Raw genomic sequence first — 24,109 nt, forward strand, 5'->3', positions numbered from 1 at the left:
AAGGGTGCTTTGTGAAGGAAGGGGTAGTGTCCACAATGGTCCCCTCTGTGGTTTATGGCACAAGGGGTGGCAGCTTCCTAGCGGCTCTGCTTCCCTGGGGCCGCAGTGAGTGTAAGGGGAAGGGTGGCCTGGCACCCATGCCCATCGGCCGTGACATGTGCTCCGTTCCCCCAGTGTTGCATCTAATTTGTGTCAGGGGTCTGGGGTTGCGAGTCTGGCATGTATCTAATTTTGCCGGTACCCTCCCCACTCTGCTCCTGTAAGGACGCCTGTGTTTGCACACAAGGAGGTAGAAGCCTCATCATCCGCTGCCCAAACCAGGCTCATAAAGTTGCACCTCACCTCTTCTCCAGCCCACTCCCATTGTGAGCCTGGCTAAAGGATGGCCCTTAGAGGTGGAGCGATGATGATGAGAGGGAGGGGCAGGTCATTCCCCCCCAAGCATTGCCCCGGTGGCACCTTCTCCCATGCCCCTATCCTAACACAGAGTCCAGAGCCAAAAGTGCTCACTCTTTAGCCGCCCACACAGAAATGCTACTCCTATCAGAAAAACTCACAGACTTAGTAAAAGTTGACGTGACATTTATTTGATGAAATTATAGTGAATCACAGAATATATTTTCTCTTTTGGCGAAAGCCCTGTCTGTCAGTTCAATGAGATTGCTACTCGAATCGTCAGATCCGATAGGAGGCAGGGGGCAAGGAGCCTACCTCCGTGCAGGACAGGACTTGACTGGTAGCGGTTGGGAGGTGGAGGTTAACATGTTGGCACACTGAAACAGCAAATTGGTAGATTGTAAGCAGGCTTTTAAAGCAATGGTAGATGTATGATTGGCTAGGAGCTAACTAGATAATGGCGCGATGATGTACAGCTGCGAGTCTCCCGCTAGAACTACGCTAACATTTCCTCAACCAGGCCGGCTCATAAAGTTGTGCCTCTCCTTGTCTCCAGCACACTCCCATTGTGAGCATGGCTGAAGGACAGCCCTAAGAGGCGGGGCAATGATGACGAGAGGGAGGGGCGGGTCATTCCGCAACCCATGTTATACGATTCAAAAAATCTTCTATGAAAATTATTTATCTGTAATCTTATACAAAACTAAAAATCTTCTTCACAATTTTTTATTGTGTAATCTTATACGCTAAAAAAAAAATCTACAAAAGTTGTATCTTATGTTATACGATACAAAAAATATATCCAAATGTACATATAACTGTTACACCCTTACCATTCTCTCCATCTTCCACACTCAACAGATCCACCTCTCCAGCCTTCTGACCTAGTTTCAGTCTCATCACTCACACCTGTTCGTCATTAGTTAATTAGTCCCTCTGTGTATTTATACACCTTGAATTCAGTCTTTAGTTGTCTAATCCTGTTTTGGGATGTTACTAACCCAGTTCTTCTGTGTAAAATGCTTCTTTGTGGATTTATTTTTGTTGTTTATTCTGCTTTTCTTTGGCTGTTACCTTTTGTAGCCTGTTTTGGTTCTTTCATTAAAGGTCCCAGCGTTTGGGTCCTAACCTCTGTCTGATCTGCATCAGATCATCATGGACCCAGTGGGATCCATCCCTCAGGCCAAGGGCTCTACCCAGGCTTCAGTGCCAAATCAACCTCCGCACTTCCTCCACCTTCCAGTCCTCTGGCCACACCGTCCAGTTACTCTGGGGTACCGGAGCAATGTAGCTCATCATCTCCCTACTGTCAGGTGAGGCGTTACAGTAGGGCTCGACCATCTGGCAGCAGGATGGCATGGTTCTACTGTCAGTCGACTCCTTCAAGGAACACTCCTTTGAACACCCGGCCCCACCTCAGAAAAGGTAGTCTGTCCTTAGCAAAGTATGCTCTACAGTTCCACATCCTGGCTGCCACTAGTGGATGGAATGAGCCGGCTCTGATCACTACATACTGCCAGGGTTTTAACCATGATTTCCAACTGCAACTGGCTGGAAAGTATGTCTCAGTGGGGCTGGAGCAGCTCATCCAACTCTCCATCCAAGTAGACCACAGTATCCAATCCTGTCAAAACAGACAATGATCTGTTTCACCCTCTAGTGGTGATTGATCCCATCTTTCTTGATGGGATGGCACCTCTGCTCCTCTTTCAAGGAAAGAACCCACGCAGCTCTGGTTCACTCATCTGACTCTTCCAAAGCGGAGGAGAAGGCTGGAGTGAAACCTGTGTCTGTCATGTGGAGCAGCAAGTCATGTCCTTCCTGCTTGTCCCGTCCATCCACCGAGAATCTAGGTAAGCTCAGTGCAGTGCACCCCAGTCCTGGTCAGACCTTTTCATTTGTGTGTCACTCATCACCATACTACCGCTTCCTTCTCCTCTGTTGTCCTCATAGACTCTGGTTTGGCCGGCAACTTCATCGCCCGATCCCTCACCATCAGACTCCAAATTCCACTGATACTGTGCTCCACTCCTCTTCCCATCCTTTCAGTGGAGGGGAAACACATTGGGACATTGTCCTCAGGCTACCCTGGCTAACACATCACAATCCTGTCATCTCCTGGTCCACAGGGGATATTTACGCCTGGGGCGAACAATGTTTCAAGAACGGTCTTACCCTCCCTGCTGAGCCACCTCCACCAAAAGTCCTTCAATGTCTCAATCAACTCACAACCCTTCTGAGTACCAGGAGGTTGTCAATGTCTTCAGCCCCTAGAAAGCCTCTCAGTTATCATTACGAATATTGCATCATGCCATACGGCCTGGTCAACGTCCCCTCAGTCTTCCAGTCTTACATGAATGAGGTAATATGTGACTTCCTTAATCACTTAGTCTTCATCTACATTGACGATATTCTCATCTACTCCTTTTCTCTGGACCAACATGTGCAGCATGTAAAGCAGGTCCTTCACCCTCTGCAACAGCAGTTGTACCTAAAAGCAGAAAAATCCCAATTTCATCAGGCTTCCATCCATTTCCTATGGTACGTCAAATCCCACCAAGGCATATGGGTGGATGTTGAGACGGTACTGGCTGTTACAACTTGGCCACAACTGACTACTGTCAAAGAGCTTCAACGGTTCCTCGGATTTGCCAAGTTCTACTGCTGATTCATCTGGAACTACAGTATGGTAGTCGCTTTAATAACCACCCTCCTCAAAAATAATCCCAAGACCCTTTTTTGGTCTCTTGCCACCTCTGAGGCATTCCAACATCTCGAGCACCTTTACCAGTGCCCCTATTCTCTGACATCTGAATCCCGAACTTCCATTCACAGTGGAAGTCAATGCCTCGACCATCGGTGTAGGAGTGGTGCTTTCTCAATGGCAAAGAATGCCTCCAAAACTCCACCTTTGTGCCATCTTTTCTAGAAAGGTTTCCTCTTCCAAATAGAATTATGACATTGGCAAAAGAGAGCTTTTGGCCATCAAAATGGCACTTGAAGAATGGAAGAATTAGTTAGAGGGAGCCCGTTACCCATTCCAAGTCATCACCGACCACTGTAATCCGGAATATCTCCATTCTGCAAAAAGGCTGAACCCTCATCAAACTCGTTGGGCCTTATTCTTTACTCAATTCCAATTCACAGTCACCTGTTGACCGGCTGACAGTACAGTGTTCAGTATACTCTCTCCCAGCTCCATTCCCCTGACATGCCTTCCTCCTTTCCTGGATCAATCCTCCCTCCTTCAGTTTTCGCCATTCCCATTTAGTGAGATATTGGCTGGGATAACTCTCAGGCCACTCAATAGGATTTCATTCCTGCCGCTTGTCCACCTGGCTACACCTACAGTTGAAGTCAGAAGTTTATATACACTTATTTTTTAACCACTCCACAGATTTCATATTAGCAAACTATAGTTTTTGTAAGTTTTTTTGACATCTACTTTGTGCATGACACAAGTAATTTTTCCAACAATTGTTTACAGACAGATTGTTTCACTTTTAGTTGACTATATCATAATTACAGTGGGTCAGAAGTTTACATACACTAAGTTAACTGTGTCTTTAAGCAGCTTGGAAAATTCCAGAAAATGATGTCAAGCCTTTAGGCAATTAGCCAATTAGCTTCTGATAGGCTAATTGGAGTCAATTGTAGGTGTACCTGTGGATGTATTTTAAGGCCTACCTTCAAACTCAGTGCCTCTTTGCTTGACATCATTGGAAAATCAAAAGAAATCAGCCAAGACCTCAGAAAAAAATTGTGGACTTCCACAAGTCTTGTTCATCCTTGGGAGCAATTTCCAAATGTCTGAAGGTACAACGTTCATCTGTACAAACAATAGTATGCAAGTATAAATACCATGGGACCACGCAGCCATCTTACCGCTCAGGAAGGAGACGCATTCTATCTCCTAGAGATGAATGTAGTTTGGTGCGAAAAGTGCAAATCAATCCCAGAACAACAGCAAAGGACCTTATGAAGATGCTGGAGGAAACAGGTAGACAAGTATCTATATCCACAGCAAATTGTTTCCTATATCGACATAACCTGAAAGGTTGCTCAGCAAGGAAGAAGCCACTGCTCCAAAACCACAATAAAAAGCCAGACTACAGTTTGCAAGTGCACAGGGGACAAAGATCTTACTTTTTGGAGAAATGTCCTCTGGTCTGATGAAACAAAAATTGAACTCTTTGGCCATAATGACCATCGTTATGTTTAGAGGAAAAAGGTTGAGGCTTGCAAGCTGAAGAACACCATCCCAACCGTGAAGCATAGGGGTGGCAGCATCATGTTGTGGAGGTGCTTTGCTGCAAGAGGGACTGGTGCACTTCACAAAATAGATGGCATCATGAGGAAGGAAAATGATCTGGATATATTGAAGCAAAATCTCAAGACATCAGCCAGGAAGTTAAAGCTTGGTCACAAATTGGTCTTCCAAATGGACAATGACCCCAAGCATACCTCCAAAGTTGTGGCAAAATGGCTTACGGACAACAAAGTCAAGGTATTGGAGTGGCCATCACAAAGCCCTGACCTCAATCAGATAGAAAATTTGTGGGCAGAACTGAAAAAGTGTGTGCGAGCAAGGAGGCCTACAAACCTGACTCAGTTACACCAGTTCTGTCTGGAGGAATGGGCCAAAATTCCTGCAACTTATTAAGTGAGAAGCTTGTGGAAGGCTACCCAAAATGTTTGACCCAAGTTAAACAATTTAAAGGCAATGCTACCAAATACTAACAAAGTGTATGTAAACTTCTGACCCACTGGGAATGTGATGAAAGAAATAAAAGCTTAAATAAATAATTCTCTTTACTCTTATTCTGGCATTTCACATTCTTAAAATAAAGTAGTGATTTTCTACAATTTAATGTCAGGAATTGTGAAAAACTAAGTTTAAATGTGTTTGGCTAAGGTGTATGTAAACTTCTGACTTCAACTGTATGTCCTCGAGGCCATTCGACTTCGACTCTTGGACTGGCTACATTCTACACTTGGCTCCGGTCATCCTGGAGTAACTCGCACACTAGACTTGGTTCAAGGCAAGAACTGGTGGCCCCATCTGACCCAGGATATGACCAACTTTGTACATACTCTCTTTGTACAAATTCTCTACCACCAAGGTGCCTCTTCAACTCCCTGCTGGCAAGTTTTTGCCTTTACCGATTCCTCAGAGACCCTGGTCCCACAGAGGTGTAGACTTCATCACTGATCTTCCTTCTTCTGGTGGACACACTTGCGTGCTTGTAGCGGTGGACCGCTTTTCCAAGGCATGTTGCCTAGTACCACTCAAGGGTCTGCCTAAAGCTTTGGAAATGGTGGAAGCTTTATTCCATAACCTCTTCCAGAATTATGGCCTACTCGAAGACAATGTGTCAGACCGGAGTCCCCAGTTCATCTTCCAGGTCTGGAACTCCTTCAGTCTTCTGGGAGTCTCAGTCAGTCCACCTTCCAGCTACCATCCTCAGTCGAATGGGTAAACCGAGAGGATGATCCAGGAGAAAGTTTGCTCCCTGAGTACCTACTGCAGCCATAACCAGGCAGAGGGGAATCTCTTTCTTCCCTGGGCAGAATACGCCCAGAATTCTCTGCGCCACTCCTCCACTGAACTGACTCCCTTCCAGTGCATCCTCGGGTTTCAGCCTCCATTGTTTCCCTGGTCTAGAGAACCCTTCGAGGTCCCCGCCATGGATCATTGGTTCCGGTCCAGCGAGAAGGTATGGAAATCTGCCCATGTCCGACTCCAGTGGGCCATCTGGCATCAAAAGATCCAGGCTGATGCTCGATGCTCAGAGACCCCCTCCTACCATCTGGGTCAACGGGTGTGGCTTTCCACCAAGGACATCCGGTTAAGACTCCCTTCTAAAAAGCTAAGTCCCTGTTATATAGGTCCCTTTCTCATCATTAAGCAGATCAATCTAGTCACTTATCATCTTCAACTCCCTCCTCAGTACCGAATTTCTCCTTTTCATCTTTTCCTATTGAAACCTTACCTGCCTTCTCAATCTCTATTTTCCCTCGGGTCCCATGAGACGAATGTTCCTCCTCTTCTGCTGCTTCTGGAGGACGGTCCGGATTATGCAGTTCAGACCCTCGTGGACTCTCGACATCGACAGGGGAAGCTACAGGACCTCGTGGAATGGGAGGGGTACAGTCCAGAGGAGCAGTATTGGGTTTCCAGGGATGACATCTTAGATCCGGCCCTCCTCTCTGAATTCCATAATAGTCTCCCAGACCTTCCTGCTCCAGGCCCGCAGAGTCGACCTCGATATCAGGGGTCTCAGGCCTCCAAAAGCGTTCCATGTTATGACCTCACCATTCTCTTCATCTCTCACACTCAACAGATCTGCCTCTCCAGCCTTCTGACCTAGTTTCATTCAAATCACTCACACCTGTTTGTCGTTAATTCATTAGTTCCTCTGTGTATTTATACCCCTTGAATTCAGTCTTTAGTTGTCTAGTCTTGTTTTGGGACGCTACTTACCCAGTTCTTCTCCTGTAAAATACTTCTTTGTGGATTTAGTTTTGTTGTTTATCCTGCTTTTCTTTGGCTGTTGCCTTTTGTAGCCTGTTTTGGTTCTTCCATTAAAAGTCCCAGCATTTGGGTCCTAACCTCAGTCTGATCTCCACTGTCTTCCTTACAATAATCCTTTATGATATGAAAAATTTTCACATTTTTTCAATCATATCATCTTATATGATACAAAAAACAATCTATGAAAGTTTAATCATGTGTCATATGATACAAAAAAAAAAAAAACTATGAAAATGTTTTCTTGTATAATCTTTTAAAATACAAAAAAATCGTTTATGCAAATTTTTCATTGCATAATCTTATGATAAAAAAACACTTTCATAGAAAGACTTCTTTATTGTATAATCTTATAGGATTAAAAAAAAAAGTTCTACGAAAGCATTGTTTTCCGATATGAACAATTTTCTATGTACAGTAATCTATGACAACATTTTATTGTATAATCTTTAACAATATATATAATCTAACAAGCATCTGGGTCTTGCATCACCCTGAAGGGGTTTGTTTTGCAATAATAACTGTACATTATCCACTTTCTACATGACAACTTACCAAATAAACAAATGGACATAAAATATTGATTTGAGTTTAAATGTTTTATTATGTGACAAATAGTGTGAGGTAATACAAAAGTCATGAAACTAGCACAGCTATTTAGGAAATCTGTTTCCTGGGACAATGGGAAAATATTTGACCGTTTTATGATTGACCAATCAATTAGTATTAAAGAGAGCTGTGTAATAAGTTTTTATATATGTGTGTTTCATGTTCCAAGCTGGTGTTTGAGGTGGCATTCAACAGTCCAAATGGAGGTTACATGGTTCTTGATAACATCTCCTTTTCTCCAGAGTTCTGTAATGCAGAAACAGGTATGACTGAACACCTCATGCAAGTCTGAGCTCTGTATAAGACATATACAAACAATATCAGAAACGTATTAGTAGTAATTAACCCAGTTCCTGTGTAACCGTTTAGAGCCAACCTTTAATCCATCAGTGGCAAACTGTGACTTCGAGTGGGGATATTGTCAGTACACTCAGACACGGTCAGATGGTTCACAGTGGAGGAGAGTCTCCATCAGGCCCAACATCTACAGCGCTGGAGACCATACCACAGGAGCAGGTGCAAGTTTAAATTTCACAGTTTAAATCTGGGCTTCTTTTAAAGCGTAAGTAACATTATTTATTTGTTCTGAACAGGTTCTTTCCTGTTGGCAAACTCTCGCTTCATCTTACAGTCTGGATATATCAGCCGTTTGTTTGGTCCGCCAATGGCCAAGAATCAGAAATATTGTCTGAAGTTCTACTACTCCCTACGAAGTCTTAGCGGAAGAGACCAGGTCTTGGCAGTGTATCTGTATAACACAGATAATACTAATCAAGAAAAAATCTGGACCCAGAACGAGAATATAAGAAATGTCTGGATTGCAATTGAACTGACCATACAAACCCAGAAAAATGCTCAGGTAAGTTGGTGTAAACACCGTTGGAACAAAGGTTTAGTTCACCCAGACTTAAAATTCTGTCATCTTTTATGCACTCTCATGTTGTTCTAAACCCATATGACTTTCCTTTTTTTATAAAATACTTTTATGGTGCTTTTTTGGCATTTTTGTTGCTCGACAGCCTAAATCCCCTTTCACTTTCATTGTATGGACAAGAGCAGCATGGACATTCTTAAAAACATCTTTTGTGTTCTACAGAAAAAAGAAAATCATACGGGTTTGGAATGGCATGAAGGTGAGTAAAGACAGGTGACAGAATTTTCATGTTTGGGTAACTTAATCCTTTAAGAGATGCACATAAATTCAAGACGACTTTCATTTAACTGGAGATTATTTAACAGACACGGTTTCCTTCCTGATTTTGGCCCTCTGCTCTAACATCTATTAGCAAGACATTGTTATATGAATCACATGACTTATTACAATGAGACCCAGGTTTAGAGAAATAAATGTTTATATTATCTGGGAAAATAAGCAGGCTTTAGGATTATGCATACTTTAAATGCACTAACCCATACCAATATTGCAACAACTGTATTATATAATTTTATAAACACCACTTATAATGATGTATTAAGAACACAGCACTGCTCCAAAATAAACAAAACAAACACTTTGGAGCAAATTCACATATAAACAATTGTGCCACGTTTGTGTCTTATACAACCTGCAATCCAACTTAACCAAATATTATATCATTTTATAAGCTCTATTTAAAATGATGAATTAAGAATAGTGCACTGCTCAGAAACAAAAAACTTTAGCGCAAACTGGCAAATTAAATGTTGCATCATGTTTGCGCACAGTATTCAGCTCAAAAACCTGCATCTTATTCACTAACAACCTGCAATACAACTTAACCAAATTTTATGTCATTTTATAAGCACTATTTATAATGACAAATTGAGAACATTGCACTGCTCAAAAACATAAGAGACCGATTTGGAACGCTCTACAAAGGCAGCAGCTCTACGTGTCATTCAAATAGGGCTCCTCACGCGCAGCGCATGGGAGACTCACTACTGACTCAATACAGATGAAGCGAGAGGAGCGACGCGATATGAGCATGGATATATATATAGCACACACACATTTTTAGTAAAATGCCCAGTTTTCTTTCATATTAAACTCTTTTTTAGCAATACTTTACAGTATTAAATATATTATAAGTATATTTATCATTAAAATTTATCTCGCTCCGTCTGCCATCTTGGATTTATTTTTCCACCTTCTGGTATCACTTACCCTAGGAAGCATACATAAAATGCTACCATAGAATTTGGACAAAACTAAATATCTTAGGAGGCAGCATAATTAAGATCTTCTGAAAAAGCCATCGCATCGGGAGTGTCACTATGATGTCTTAAATGCCGCCTCCAGAGGAATGTCACTAGGTTTTGGAACAGACCCTTTTTTTTGTTTAATCCCAGTAAAGAATGCCAGGTTGTGGTAGTAACACAACCTAGAACAAAGTATTTGTGCTGTTTCCTGATTTGTATAATGCTTTTAGTGAAGGAGGCTCTAAAACAATGCAGAAAGCATTTGCAAATAAACAATGCTAATGTCACAATTCATTCCAAGTGAATTCCCCCCTTTGAGTTTGCTTGCTGATCTTCTCCTGTTCATCTCAATTATATGTTCTTTCCACATCTCTGGCCGTAAAGGTGGTTTTCATCAGTACATGCAAAAACATTTGGAGTTGTGGCTCTGTTGGTCTCGATGACATTAAAGTCAGCCTTGGAGACTGTAATCTACCGTTAGGTAAACAAGTTAATTTATTAGAAGATACAGTTGAAAACTTTTTACTGCGACTGAAAATAGAAATTCAGAAATTCTCTGTGTTCCCAGCATCTTCTCTGTCAGGCCCATCTCACTGTGATTTTGAGACTGGTTTTTGTGGATACACTCAAGATAAGGAAGGGGACTCAGGCGACTGGATGCTGGCCAAAGGACCCACACCAACCTCCTACACGGGGCCAAGAGGAGACCACACCACTGGATTGGGTCAGTTTACACATTCACAAAGTAAAAAGTCACTTTAATATCTTCTGAAAGGAGTAAAGGAATGTTCCAGGTTCAAAATAATTTACGACCAATCAACAGCATCTATGGCATGCCCTTCAGTGAGTAAAAACAAGCAAAAATTGTGTTTGCAGTAAAGCACTAACAAAGGAGGTCTATGGGGCATGCTTTGGATGATGTCATCAGAGCTTAACTTTTTGAATGTATTGAACCAGGAACTTTCCTTTAAATCTTTGAAATCTTTCTTTTCTGGTTGTAGGTCATTATTTGCATATTGAGGCATCACTGATGCTGCCTGGTCACAAAGCTAGCCTCCTCTCCAGCTCTCTGCGGGGTTCTAAAGAGCCACACTGCTTGCAATTTTACTACCATATGTATGGCTCTGGGACAGGCCAGTTGAGTGTTTACCTCCAGACTGGACAAGAGAATGAGGACAAACGGTTATGGACGTGCCATGGAGAGCAGGGCATCTCCTGGCTCAGAGCATCAGTAACGTACCAGTATGACCAACAACACCAGGTCAGTTGCATGGAACTACATTACCTTTAAAACTCTACAGTATGTTAACAAAATTTTGAGTTTTGTGTCTTCTTTCAAGAAAATGGACCAAAAACATTGATTGACTCATATTGCACTCACAGACATATTCAAACTGTCCAATAAAATCCTCTCAAAAATTAGAATGTCCCGCCCCAATACCACTTACCTCTGACTAGAAATAGCAAGTAGTAATTCATGATTTACAGCTGTGACGTAAAGCTACTTCCTGTTTCAGTAGCAGTGTTGAGGAAGCTACTTTGAAAAAGTAGCTGGCAGAGCTATAATTGGAGTATCTACTAAAAGTAGTTCACTACATTACAACTTTCTAACAAAAAGTATCTCACTTCATTGAAGGTATTTAAGGGTTCAGTATCTTGTTAAATATATAACTATCCAATGAGTTAAGGGGGGCAATATCTATTTAAATGTATAACTATCCAATTATATAATTTATAATATGATCAGAGCCATTTTTTCTGTCCGTATTATTAGGTATTACAATTAGGCTTACAGCATCAAACTGGAATAGATACATTCACAGTAATTACAACAACAACAAGGTTGGTTTTTTACCTATACAACCTCATTTATATGACAGAGCCGACTTGGATTGATGCATAGTTTTGTTTTTGTTTTTTAATCTGTTGATTTACATGATCTATCCAAACTAACCAATTCAATAGAATGAATCAGGCCTCCACACTAATTAATATTTGTTTAAAAACTAGTTCCCTTACGACTCAGTACACTTGACATTGCGTGCTAACGCATATGTGGAGTGTCCTTCCACGCGGCCTAGTTGAAACCTCTCTAAAATAATGCCAATATTCTAATATTGGCTATGATGTTTGAGCCCCACCTTTTTTTGGGCGCGAAGCTGTCCGCTATAAAAGCAGGTATGCAAACACCATTACTTAGAATGTTCTTCCTTCAAGACAGCGATTCATCTCTCATCTAGAAGCCCTCTACTGCTTTGCCATCGATTACACGAGTCAGTGGGTGGAATCTTCATGGCAGCGAGAAGACTCTCCACTCCCCTGCAGTATTACGGCGAACATCACTCTGCCTCGCTGCTTGATGCTTTGCTGGTGAACGGGCCGCTTCAGCATCCCGATTCCTGCAGTGCTTCGGCAGGAGTTGTGTATCCTTATATAATCTAAAAGAGTGGCTTACGTGTTCGCATAAGTGTTCCTTGTGCGAGAGGCACATCCCGCAATCAAATCAGCATGAGAGCTGCATTCTCTGTCTGGGCGCACCCACGCAGAGTCAGCTCTCATGGAGACAGACTGCCCTCACTCCATTGGCATGAGTCTCAAGACACTTCACTTGAGAATTGCCCTCTTTATGAAGGGCGATTCTGCCTCAAGCACCCTCCCACCCGCCTCTACTGTGACACCCAAGGGGTCACACGAGGAGGCACAGCAGGGCCGCGAGGTTGAGCAGGATGAATTTGAGGTGGACCTCGTGCTAGCACACGCCCCATGAGCCCCTCAATCTCCATGCAACGCGTCTATGCCGATACATTATTTGCGTGACGAGCCTTGTCTCGTTCAGCAGTTCTGACACTGGGGATGATGACGATGTCATGTCTCTTGCTGCATCAGGCGAGTGGTCAGTGGATGATGTTATTACCCCTCCCTCCAGCGAGGGAGAAGTGTGTGTACGCACCACTAACAAGAAGATGCTTCACGTCCTTTCAAGGGCGGTCGAAGAGTTCGATATCAAGTGGTCTCCTCCAGAGGAACCTACACAATCTCACCTTGATGAATGGTTCCTGCAGTCTGGACGCTGTCAAGCGACCGCGTCTCATAGATCTGCCCTGTTCTTCCCTGAAGTCCATAACGAACTGTCAAAATCCTGGCACGCGCCCTATTCAGCCTTATTCAGCCCGTGCAGCGATTACATCCTCTCCAATGTGGCTCATGGGAAGAAAACGGTTATGCCAAACTACTCCCCTGAAGGAGGCGGTAGCAGCATATCTCTGCCCGGCGAGTAGCAGGCCATGGAACTCACACCCCGTTCATGTTTCAAAGCCATGTCGACTAATGTCCACAGTGGGCCAAACTGATTCTGCACTTTATGCGATGACGGTGATCCAAGTTTTCCAAGCTAAGCTCCTCAAACAAATGGACGAGCAAGACTATGATCCAGAGACGTTCAAAGAGCTGCGCACCACTACGGACTTAGCACTGCGAGCCACAAAAATCACTGCACAGGCCATTGGCAAGTCAATGAGCAACCTGGTGTTTTTGGATCATCACATCTGGCTGACCCTCATGGAAATGCATGACACGGGAAAAGCCGCTCTATCCGCTTGCTATTTTGTTTGCCAAAAATATACTTATGCCCCTCCCCTTAAGTACAGGCTTCCAATCATTTTACACAACCGCCTGCATTCAGGCCATTGTAATTTACCATAAAGTCACAAGCAATTTCATTATAAATAAACTCCCTTCCTGACGGGGTTTGTGAAGGGGTTAATTCATACTATATGACTATAGTTCATTGTGATGAGGAGGAGGGCGTGGCCAGTCTGTGAGGGTGCACGCCTGGCGCTGACTAGCCCAATCAGCAGGAGAGAGTTAGGAGGAGGAGTCGGGGATGCAGAGAGAAAGAGACACACACACGGATCTGTGTGTGTGTTCGTGGTCTACATCAGTTATTATGAGGATCTCAACACAGAGGAGGTATGATACGGTGGTACTGGAGAGATTCGCCTGCAGGCGGATGAGCCCGCAGCCATCCACCAGGAGACAAAGGAGCCGCTGCCATCCACCAGGGGGTGGAGGAGCTTGCTGCCGTCCACCAGGAAGTGGAGAAGCTGCTGCCGGTTGCTAGAGGGTGGAGGAGCCACTATCGTCCACCAGGGTCGGGGTAGCTTGCCGCCGTCCATCGGGAGGTGGAGCAACCACTGACGTCTGCCGGGAGGCAGGGGAGCTCGCTGCCATCCACCAGGAGGCGAGGTTGCCCTGGAGCCTTGTCTGCAGGCAAGGCCTTAATTACCTCGCCAAGCTCCTCCAAGGTTATCTCAGAATCAAGAGAATTTTTTTGCTCAGTCGTCAGTTTAGGGAGTTCTAATGGTTCCACAAAATTTATAATATCTTCATCAGTAGACGAAGACGTGGAGCTATAGAAATCAAGATAGAATTCTTTAAAAGCATTTTTTTTTGGGGGGGGGGGTTTCTCCCCTTTTCTCCCCAATTTGGAATGCCCAGTTCCCAATGCGAGCTAAGTCCTCGTGGTGGCGTAGTGACTCGCTTCAATCCGGGTGGCGGAGGACGAATCTCAGTTGCCTCCATGTCTGAGACCATTAATCTGCACATCTTATCATGTGGCTTGTTGAGCGCGTTACCGCGGAGACCTAGCATGTGTGGAGGCTTCACGCTATTCTCAGCAGCATCCCACCGAGAGTGAGAACCACACATTATAGCGACCACAAGGAGGTCACTCCATGTGACTTTACCCTCCCTAGCAACCGGGCCAATTTGGTTGCTTAGGAGACCTGGCTGGAGGTTGCTTAGGAGACCTGGCTGGAAAAAGCATTATTAATATCAATGGCCGAGGTAAAAACCACCAGCAGATTTCACTGAGGGAATGGTAGAAAAAAACTTTCTCTGCTTTATAAACAAGATACAAGATGGCGCTGCGGATGGCCGCCTTGGTGTGTAGCTCTTCAGTTTTTTAGTTCAGTCCTGTGTTTAGTAATATTTTTCCAGTCAGTTTTACCAGGGACGAACTGCTGAACATTCGGCAGCATATACCAGACAACCTTTTCCTTGTTTTTGAATATTCGGATGTTTTGCTGGACATTTTAGTCGGAGGCGCGGCTGTGTTGTTTAAACGTGCTAGGAGATGCAGGCGAGGGAGACGAGCAGGTGCACTGGTCAGGCTCCGTCGGCATGGCTTTCAAACAGCACTGCCGAGTATTCATCTAGCGAATCTCCGCTCTCTTCCTAACAAAACGGACAAACTACATCTCCTCACCCGCACAAACAAGGACTTTTCAAACTCTGCTGCCTTGTGCTTCACAGAAACCTGGCTGAGTGAAGGCATTCCAGACAGTGCGTTACATCTGCCGGGCTTTCAGCTATTCAGAGCAGATCGCATCGCGGAGTTAACAGGGAAAATGAGAGGCGGTGGAACATGCTTTTACATCAATGAAGGTTGGTGTACAGATGTAACAACGGTAAAGAGGATGTGCTGTCCTAATTTGGAAGCGCTCTTCATTAACTGTAAGCCGTTCTACTCGCCACAGGAGTTTTCCTCGTTTATTCTGGTGAGTGTGTATATCGCGCCAAATGCGTGTGTGAACACAGCACTGCAACAGCTGACTGATCAAATCACAGACACAGAACAACAATACCCAGACTCAGTTATTATTATTCTTGGGGATTTTAACAAAGCAAATCTCACACGTGAACTGCCCAAATACAAACAGCACATTATATGCCCCACCAGAGACAGGAACATAGTGGATCATTGCTAGACAACAATAAAGGATGCATATCGCTCTGTCCCTAGAGCAGCTTCGGGACTCTCTGATCACTGTCTGGTTCATCTTCCAACCTACAGGCAGAAATTAAAATCAACCAAGCCAGTAGTAAGGACTGTAATGGATGGACCAATGAAGCAGAGCGGGAACTACAAGCCTGCTTCGATTGCATGGACTGGAGTGTTTTTGAGGCTGCAGACACCAATCTGGATGAGCTCACAGATATTGTTACATCATATATCAGTTTCTGTGAGGATATGTGCATTCCTACTAGGACTTATTTAAAGTTCAACAATGGCAAACTGTGGTTTACAGCAGAGCTCAGGCAGCTTCGTCAGGCCAAACAGAATGCTTACAGGGATAGGGATAAAGTCTTGTGCAATTAGGCCAGGAACACACTGAACAAGGAAATCAGAGTGGCTAAAAGAAGATACTCTGAGAAGCTATAAAACATGTTTTCAGCTAACGACCCTGCATCAGTGTGGAGTGGCATGAAACAACTCACAAATTACAGGACTCCTACCCCCAACCCTGTGGTGGACCAACAGCTGGCTGACGACCTGAATGTGTTCTACTGCAGATTTGAAAGGCCCAATCTCACACCTCACACCCACTCTGACCTTCACTTCACACAAACACCAACACCTCCTGCAACCCCCCCTTCCCCCCTCCTGCTACTCAACCTGCACTTAAGATCTGTGAAGATGATGTGAGCCGGGTCTTTCGGAAACATAAGACGAGGAAAACTTCAGGCCCAGATGGCGTCTCACCTGCGTGTCTTCGATCCTGTCCTAACCAGCTGGCCCCCATCTTCACACAGATCTTCAATAGATCACTGGAACAGTATGAAGTCCCATGCTGCTTCAAACACTCAATCATTATTCCTGTCCCAAAGAAACCAAAAATCACAGGACTTAATGACTACCGATCTGTCGCCCTGACGTCTGTGGTCATGAAATCATTTGAGAGACTGGTGTTGGCCCACCTGAAGAACATCACTGGACCCTTTCTAGATCCCCTTCAATTTGCTTATCAAGCAAACAGGTCTGTGGATGATGCAGTCAACATGGGATTGCATCATATCCTGCAACATCTGGACAGACCAGGGACATATGCAAGGAACCTTTTTGTGGACTTCAGTTCGGCTTTCAACACCATCATCCCAGCTATACTCCAGAATAAATTACACCAACTCTCTGTTCCCATGTCTATCTGTCAGTGGATTACCAGCTTTCTGATGGACAGGCAGCAGCTTGTGAGACAGGGGAAACTCACTTCCAGCACCTGTACAATCAGCACTGGTGCCCCCCAGGGATGTGTGCTCTCCCCACTACTCTTCTCCCTCTTCACCAATGACTGCATCGCCAAGGACCCCTCTGTCAAGCTCCTGAAGTTTGCAGATGACACCACTGTCATCGGCCTCATCCGAGATGACGATGAGTCTGAAGGGCTGACAGGTGGCTGTCTGGTGCAGTCAAAACAACATTGAGCTGAACACGCTCAAAACGGTGGAGATGATTGTGGACTTTAGGAGGAACACCCCAACACTGAGCCCCCTCACCGTTCTAAACAGCACTGTGGCAGCAGTGGAGTCATTCAGGTTCCTGGGCACTACCATCTCATAGGACCTGAAGTGGGAGACACACATTGACTCCATTGTGAAAAAGACCCAGCAGAGGTTGTACTTCCTTCACAGCTGAGGAAGTTCAACCTGCCACAGGCGCTGCTGATATAGTTCTACTTAGCTATCATTGAGTATGTCCTCTGCACTTCAATAACTGTCTGGTTTGGTTCAGCTACGAAATCATACATCAAAAGACTACAAAGGACAGTTCAGACTGCTGAGAGGATTATTGGTTGCCCCCTGCCCCCCTTCAAGAACTATACACTTCCAGAGTGAGGAAAAAGGCTGGAAAAATCACTCTGGACCCCACTCACCCTGCCCATTATCTTTTTGAACTGTTGCCTTCTGGCCAACGCTTCAGAGCTCTGAGCACCAGAACCATCAGGCACAGGAACAGTTTTTTCCCTCAGGCTATCCATCTCATGAACAGTTAAATTGCCCCATTGAGCAATAACTATGTGCAATACACAGTTTAGTCTTTTTTATATTTATCCAACACATCCAACCTCTTCTGCCATTTCATTCCTCTGAAAAAAAAAAAAAAAATATTTGCAATGTACATAACAGATTGTATTTGCACTGTACATAACAGATAACGGATTTGTATTAGATTTGCACTACATATGTGTATGTGTATATGTATGTATGTGTGTGTCTGTGTGTGTATGTGCGTATGTGTATAATTATTATTTTTTTTTAATTATTATCTGTGTCTTGCTGCTGTTTTTGTATTGTTTTTGTATTGTTGTACACTGGAAGCTCCTGTCACCAAGACAAATTCCTTGTATGTGTAAGCATACTTGGCAATAAAGCTGATTCTGATTCTGATTCTGATTATATATCTAGCAAGAAGTTTTCCTGATTTGTCCCCTGACTCAGAGTATGACTGTCTTGCCTTGAATATCCAAAACTCCACCTTCTGCAACAAAATAGTGTTATATCTGTATTTCAATTGGGTCAATTCTCTGAGGCCATCAGGTGACATTCGGCACTTCAGCTCTGCCTCGGCACTTTTAATATTCCCTTCCTACTCCACAAGTTCTTGTGCTTTGGATTTTTTGATGAATAAGGCATACTGTATGATACGACCCCTAAGAACCGCCTTAAGTGCCTCCAAAGCCATGCCCACAGAGGATACTGAGGACCAGTTGGTCTCCATATAAACACTGATTTCGGCCTTTAACATTTGTTGAAATTCAGGATTTTGCAAAAAGAATACAAATATTAACCAAAATCAACCTTTGCCCATGAATTTCTGCTAAAACAATAATGACTCTTCCAATTTATCTTTAATCTATTTGAGACATTTGAATTGTAGATGCTTACTTATCAATGTAATGACTCCCCTGCTCTTACTTGAGCCAACACTAAAGAAAACATGTCCACCCCTATATCTTCCCAAATTTTTCATTTTCTGCGGGGAAAGATGCGTTTCTTGAAGAAACACTATATCATATTTCTTACATTTAAGAAAAGAAATAACCTTCCTTCTTTTTATGGGGTGCCCCAACCCATTCACATTCCACATGGAGAGAGACAATCTGCTCATATTAACATTTGACATTTTGACATATTAGAAAAAATAGATTGTGTGTCAAAAATAAAATTATAATGACCACATTCCAACATTAGTGCAACAATCAAACCCCAAACATCCCCAGAACAAAAAAACAGAAAAAGGAAAAACATGCGCATTAACCCCACAAACGACAGCGCCAACTGGCGTCCATCCCTCTAAACTCAAACAGTCCCTGTACGCCTACGAGAGCCCCCGCGACAACTTTGCCATCGGATTGCTCAAGTCCGGTGCTTCTATACAAATTTTTTTGAGACAGAATTACACAACAGAAAATAATCTATAAAACAAACTCCAGCCAATAGGAGGCATAGGCACAAAGAGCGTGTAGATTCATCCACAAACTGTCCCGAAGGAGTGTTATTCCACAAAACAAACTCCAGCCAGTAGACGGAACCAGCACAAAAAGAAACAAAAAAGACGCTCAGTTTCCTCGGACAGTCAAGTGAATGTTCAGTGAGTCAGGCTCACTTGGCTGCATCGAGAGTACCACAAAATTACTTACTCATTCCACTGACTTAATGAAGAACATTGCTTGCTGTGGGCATGTAAATATTTTGTGGCCATCTTTAGAGTCTATTCTCAATTTGGCCGGGAACATCAGTGCAAAAGCGACCTTCTGTTGATGTAAGAGTTTTTTGCATTCCTTGAATCGATCAAGTTTTTCTCTTGTCGAATTTGCAAAGTCTGGGAACAAGAAAATGCTATGGATCTTCCAAGAAAGCCTTCCTTTACTCCTCGCCTCACATAACACGAGATCTTTATCGGATGATCTCAGAAATTTGGTCACAATTGATAGGGGCCTGTCTCCCTCCGCGGATCTCAGAGCCGGAACTCTGTGAGCTCGCTCGATTGGCCTGTAATGTCGGGAAGAGCCCGTCTAGGAATTTCACCATATCTTGGCCTTCTTCGTCATCAGGAATGCACACAATTTGGACGTTGTTTAGCCAGTTACGATTCTTCCACTTTTCCCAGACATGCTCCAAATCTACTTTTGGTCGCTAGCGGGTTAGCAGCTAATTCCCTCTCCGATGACTCCAGATAATCGATCCGTTTCTCGACATCCCCCACTCTTGTAACCATCTCAGTGAATTTCGTCTCCATGGCAATGATCGATCAATGTATTACAGCAAGAACCTCCAAATCAGCAATGACCTTCTTCAGCATTGCTGACACGCTGATCAAATGACGCCAAATTTCCTTCACTTCACCGTCCAAATTGACTCCTGGGCTATCGGCCTGCTGCTCAGGGGCTTCAGCTTGAGCACGTAAGTGTCTTTTAATATCTCCAGAGCCTAAGGATTTTGAATAATTTACATATTGTCTTCCTAGAACAGTTAAGAATCAGAGTGTTTCAAATCTCACCGGTTTATGACACAAAAATTATTAAAACTAGCAAAGTGCTCAGAGTTTGCCGTTCACATGTCCAAACCTTGCATTGCACCATGCGACTCCTCGATGTTATGTTATAATTAAAGTCTTGTTGAGTGTTGGTCCGGTTCCCGCCTCCTCCTTTCCTGAGCCCCGTTACATTCATATATTCATTCTGAGTGCTCCTCTCCTGGCCCAACATGAGGGTCACTCACTTGCAGCATACTCATGTTGGCCGCCATCCCGCAGAACTGAGGCTTTATTTTCCTCTCTTGAAGGTTATGTCGTGTAGTGTGGCGTGATGGGATTCTGTTTCCCATATGCTTTAGCACGCAATGTCAAGTGTACTGAATCATAAGGGAACGTCTCGGTTACGTACATAACCTCGGTTCCCTGAGATGAAGGGAACGAGGCTTTGTGAACACTGGCCGCTCTACAAGACTTAGAGCTCTTCTGAGGTGTGAGCGATGTGCTCCTTGTCCCTCAGTCAGAAAATTCTGAGCAATGGTGTTTGCGCACCTGCTTTTATAGCGGACAACTTCGTGCTTAAAAAGGCAGGGCTCAAACATCATAGCCAATATTAGAATATTGCATTATTGTAGAGAGGTTTCAACTAGGTCGTGTGGAAGGACACTTCCACTGGCTCATTCCCTTCGTCTTAGGGAGCTGAGGTTACGTACATAACCGAGACGTTTTTAGCTTCCCAATTGTGATGAGAAGGAGGGCGTGGCCGAGCCGTGATGGAGCACGGCTGGTGCTGAATCAGCTGTTCAGTGGGAGAGTGAGATAAAGGGGCAGCTGGTTTGAGAGAGAGAGAGACGCACATGGCCGTGCTGCACGTTTGTTTATGTTGGTTTTAAGTTTACCATTAAAGTTTATGTTTACTGTTCAGCCAGTTCCCTCCTCCTCCTTGCCCGTCCTTATACTGTTACACCAACATTATAGTTTTCCAAAGTACACAGATGAGCCAAAACATTATGACCACTCTTAGGTGACGCGAATAACGTTGATCATCTCCTAACAAGGCCACATGTCAAGGTTTGAGTAGATTAGATGGTAAGTGAACAATCAGTTCTCGTAGTCAACCTGTTGAATGCAGGATAAATGAGCAGGAGTAAAGACGTGAGCGACTTTGACAAGGGCCAAAATGTTATGGCCAGACGACTGGGTCAGAGCATCTCTGAAATGGTAAGGCTTGTGGGGTGCTCCCGTTCAGCAGTGGTGAGTACCTACTGACAGTAGTCTGAGGAGTGACAAACCACAAACCGGCGACAGGGTGTTGGGCGCCCAAGGCTCATCGATGTGCGAGGGCAACGAAGGCTATCCTGTCTGGTCCGAACCAACAGAAGGTCTACTGTAGCACAAGTCACAGAAAATTTTAATGATGGTTTTGGGAGGAATGTGTCACAACACACAGTGCATCGCACCCTAGCATATTATGCAGGTGGTCATAATGTTTTGGCTCATTAGTGTATGTGATAATGGAGAGCATTTTCGAAATGCTCAGTTTTCTGTGTAGGAAAACGTCGTTCTAGTGTGGATGAGAGGCGTAAACATAATGAAATCAAACAAAAATGTATTAATGTGGATGTGGCCTGCGTGTGGGAACAATGTGAAATTAAAACAGCGATGTAGCGCTTTGTTGCTCTACACTGATACTCGTTGGAAAAAGGAGCTTGCTGCTGGAAAAGCTACTGTTTTGACAAAAGCTGAACTTTATGTTACTGAAAAATGTAGTTAAGTTCGTAGCATCGCTATCTTAGTTAGTTACTCCACAATAATGTTCAGTGAGAAATAGCACTCATCAAGCCATTTCATGGGGTCCTTAAGAAAACAATGCTCTTTTTTAAAAGTCAATCTCATTTTTAGTAACATATTATGTTTGTTTGTCATCATTATTAGATTGTGTTTGAAGCCACCAGAGGAACATCCATAAGAAGTGATATTGCAATTGATGATGTTGTTTTTAAAAGGGGACCATGCAGAGGTATTCTTGATGATAATTAAGAAAATCTGTTAAATAGGTGAAATTCCATGAACATACACAGTGTTTACGTACTTTTTGTCCTTTTATACCTGCAGAGTCTGCTGATGACTGTTTCCCTCTTCTAAGCTTCTCTGGAATTAGTAATGACATTCAGTGAATGAAGAAAAGAAGAAGACAAAATGTTGGACAGAGAAAACTTAAAGGGATAGTTCACCCAAAAATGAAAATTCTCTCATCGTTTACTCACCCTCATGCCATCCCAGATGTGTATGAATTTCTTTCTTATGCAGAACACAAACAAATATTTTTAGAAGAACGTGTCAGCTCTGTAGATCCATACAATGCAAGTGAATGGTGACCAAACTTTTTAAGCTCCAAAAAGCACATAAAGGCAGCATCTTCTGAAGCAATCCAATTGTTTTTGGGTAAGAACAGACAAAAATATAACTCCTTTTTCACTATAAATCTTGACATCTGCAGTCTCCTTGGCAATCATGATTTCAAGCTCAATTGCACTTCCTAGCACTCTGCGCATGCATCAAGCACTTGGAAGAGTAATCGAGCTTGCAATCTTGATCGTGCCTAGACACTGGAATGGCAGGATGTACAGTGAATATAGCCTAACAGTTTTTGTCTGTTCTCATCCAAAACTGCTTAAATCACTTCAGAGGACATGGATTAAATCACTGGTGTTTTATGGATTACCTTTATGCTGCATTTAATTCTTTTTTGGAGCTTGAAAATGTGGTCACCATTCAATTACCTACAGAGCTGAAATATTATTTTAAAAATCTTCTTTTGTGTTTAGCAGAAAAAAAGAAAGTAATTCACATCTGGAATGGCATGAGGGTGGGTAAATGAACTATCCCTTTAAAATGTGAAAATACAGATGGAATGGATGTTTCTAAGGATAAATGATTCATGATTGCATGACTGAATTATGCTTGTTTTCTAATATACCTGTTCACCTAAAAACTTAATTTGCCTTTTGTCTATTTGTCGTGTTTATTTAACTTTGTCTACTTTCATACAAAACTGGCTCATAGCAAATGTGACCGTAAAATACCAAACCACAATATACTGAAATTCACAGCACATGGAACAGTGCAGATGTGCACTCAGTTGCCTTGACACCTAGTGGCGAAGATGCAGCACAGTGAAAAAACAGTTATTCATACCATCATAATTTTATTTTTATTTTTTGCAGTATGCCATGTTTAATTCGCAAATGAACTTATCCAGCAAGGGATTATTGTTATTGATTATAAGTTATATTCGACTGGTCACATGATCTCAACATGGCAGCGCTCATGATTGTGTGTCCCACAATATGTAGAATAAAGCATCTTTTTCTCTTAAGACTGATATGACTATTTAATGTGAGTGTATATTATTTTAAACACATTTTTCAAATATACTATTCTACTATTACTGTCTTGTTTTTTTTTTATCTGCTTGTCTGTCTATCATCTATTATCATCTGACTGTCTGTCTGTCAAGCTAGCTATTTATAATCTATCTATCGTCTGCTATCAACTGTGTCTGTCTGTATATCATATATATACAGATGATAGATCATCTTCTATCAACTGTGTCTATATATCATAATCTATCAATCGTCTGTCTGTCTATCTATCATCGTCTATCTATCAGTCTATCTATCTGTATCTATCCATCTATCATCATATGTATTTCTATCTGTCTATCTATCTACCATCTGTTTATCGTCTGTCTGTCAATCAGTCTATCTATCATCGTCTGTCTGTTTAGCTAGCTAGCTAGCTAGCTAGTATCATTTATCTATCTATCTATCTATCGTCTGTCTGTCTATCTATCTATCTATCTATCTATCTATCTATCTATCTATCTATCTATCTATCATCATCTGTCTAGCTAGCTAGATAGTATCATTTATCTATCTATCGTCTGTCTGTCTGTCTGTCTGTCTAGCTATCATTGTCTATCTGTCCATCTATTTATCTACACTATCTATCATCATCTGTATTTCTATCTGTCTGTCTGTCTGTCTTTTATCTATCTATCTATCTATCTATCTATCTAT

At 43.0% G+C, this 24,109-nt stretch overlaps 1 protein-coding gene across 1 annotated transcript in view; it reads left to right on the forward strand.

The window, feature by feature from the left end:
* The window catches only part of mamdc2b (MAM domain containing 2b), a 38,735-nt gene extending 15,329 nt beyond the window's left edge, over positions 1–23,406 (forward strand). The window contains exons 7-14 of the mRNA XM_051685548.1: positions 7,707–7,800; positions 7,907–8,053; positions 8,131–8,396; positions 10,100–10,196; positions 10,284–10,439; positions 10,717–10,976; positions 21,963–22,047; positions 22,143–23,406. Of these exons, the coding sequence (XP_051541508.1) occupies positions 7,707–7,800; positions 7,907–8,053; positions 8,131–8,396; positions 10,100–10,196; positions 10,284–10,439; positions 10,717–10,976; positions 21,963–22,047; positions 22,143–22,204 (1,167 nt within the window). The 3' untranslated portion in view covers positions 22,205–23,406. The remainder of the gene's footprint in view (positions 1–7,706; positions 7,801–7,906; positions 8,054–8,130; positions 8,397–10,099; positions 10,197–10,283; positions 10,440–10,716; positions 10,977–21,962; positions 22,048–22,142) is intronic.
* The last annotated feature ends 703 nt before the right edge of the window (positions 23,407–24,109 follow it).

Source organism: Myxocyprinus asiaticus, chromosome 43 (genome assembly GCF_019703515.2).
Source record: "Myxocyprinus asiaticus isolate MX2 ecotype Aquarium Trade chromosome 43, UBuf_Myxa_2, whole genome shotgun sequence".
NCBI classification, from domain to species: domain Eukaryota; kingdom Metazoa; phylum Chordata; class Actinopteri; order Cypriniformes; family Catostomidae; genus Myxocyprinus; species Myxocyprinus asiaticus.